The 840-nt window shown below is 39.9% G+C and overlaps 1 protein-coding gene across 1 annotated transcript in view; it reads right to left on the reverse strand.

Annotated features, from left to right (window-relative positions):
• Positions 1–840, reverse strand: part of hectd2 (HECT domain containing 2) — a gene marked incomplete at its 5' end in the record, with an annotated part of 39,594 nt that overhangs the window by 5,248 nt on the left and 33,506 nt on the right. Inside the window, one exon of the mRNA XM_035663056.1 lies at positions 427–542. Coding sequence (XP_035518949.1) covers positions 427–542 — 116 coding nt within the window. The remainder of the gene's footprint in view (positions 1–426; positions 543–840) is intronic.

The raw sequence follows: 840 nt of genomic DNA on the forward strand, positions 1-840 counted from the left end.
AGAGAGAGAGAGAGAGAGTTACTTCCTGTACAGAATTAATGTCTTGCAGTTTAAACACACTGGGAATCATCAGTGACTTTCACTTGAACTGAAAAAACAAATTGTGGTTGGGCTGAGAGGAACCAAATGGGCCACAGTTCTATTTCCCAGTCACAAGCAGTAATGTATGACAGGAGAGCTGAGCATCACTGACATTTTGATGAGCATACTTTGATTAAAATGAATTCATAATCTCACCTGACTTCCACCACACAGTGGGATCACTGTTAATAAAAATATCAGATAAAAAGAAAAAAAATGTGTTCCTAAAAAAGGAAATCCGCTGCGGTTTGACTCACTGCACAAACAGTGAGTGTGCATTATCTATAGACTTCCTGCATAGCAGTGGAGGTCAGTGTCAGTAAACAGGAAGTGCAGGCGTCTTACCGTACGGTGGTGTCTGTCTTGCTGTATCCTTCATACTGAGCAGCTTTCTGCAGAGCGCTCATGTCGAGCTCTGGACTCCCACATACCAACATCTCCACCTCCTCCGGGCGCAGCAGCTGCACAAAGCAAGAGCACAGAATGCAGATTAAGTGCACAACTCAACATGAAATCTTAAAAAAGTTATTTTGAGATTTTATTTTGACTTAAAAATGTGCATCAACAGCGAACATCTCACAAGCCTTTAAAATGCCATCAAGGACAAAAGAACTGGACAAAAACTTAAATCTCGCCTGTATTTTTTACATCTTATAAACAACTAAAGTGTTTATTGATTACATCAAAACAACAACAAATGTTGTAGTTGTTATCTAACGTAACAATAATGACTACCTCATGCACATGTAGTTGCCACGG

The sequence above is a fragment of the Morone saxatilis genome, unplaced genomic scaffold (genome assembly GCF_004916995.1).
Source record: "Morone saxatilis isolate NCDOM2014 unplaced genomic scaffold, NCSU_SB_2.0 Contig19, whole genome shotgun sequence".
Taxonomy (NCBI): domain Eukaryota; kingdom Metazoa; phylum Chordata; class Actinopteri; family Moronidae; genus Morone; species Morone saxatilis.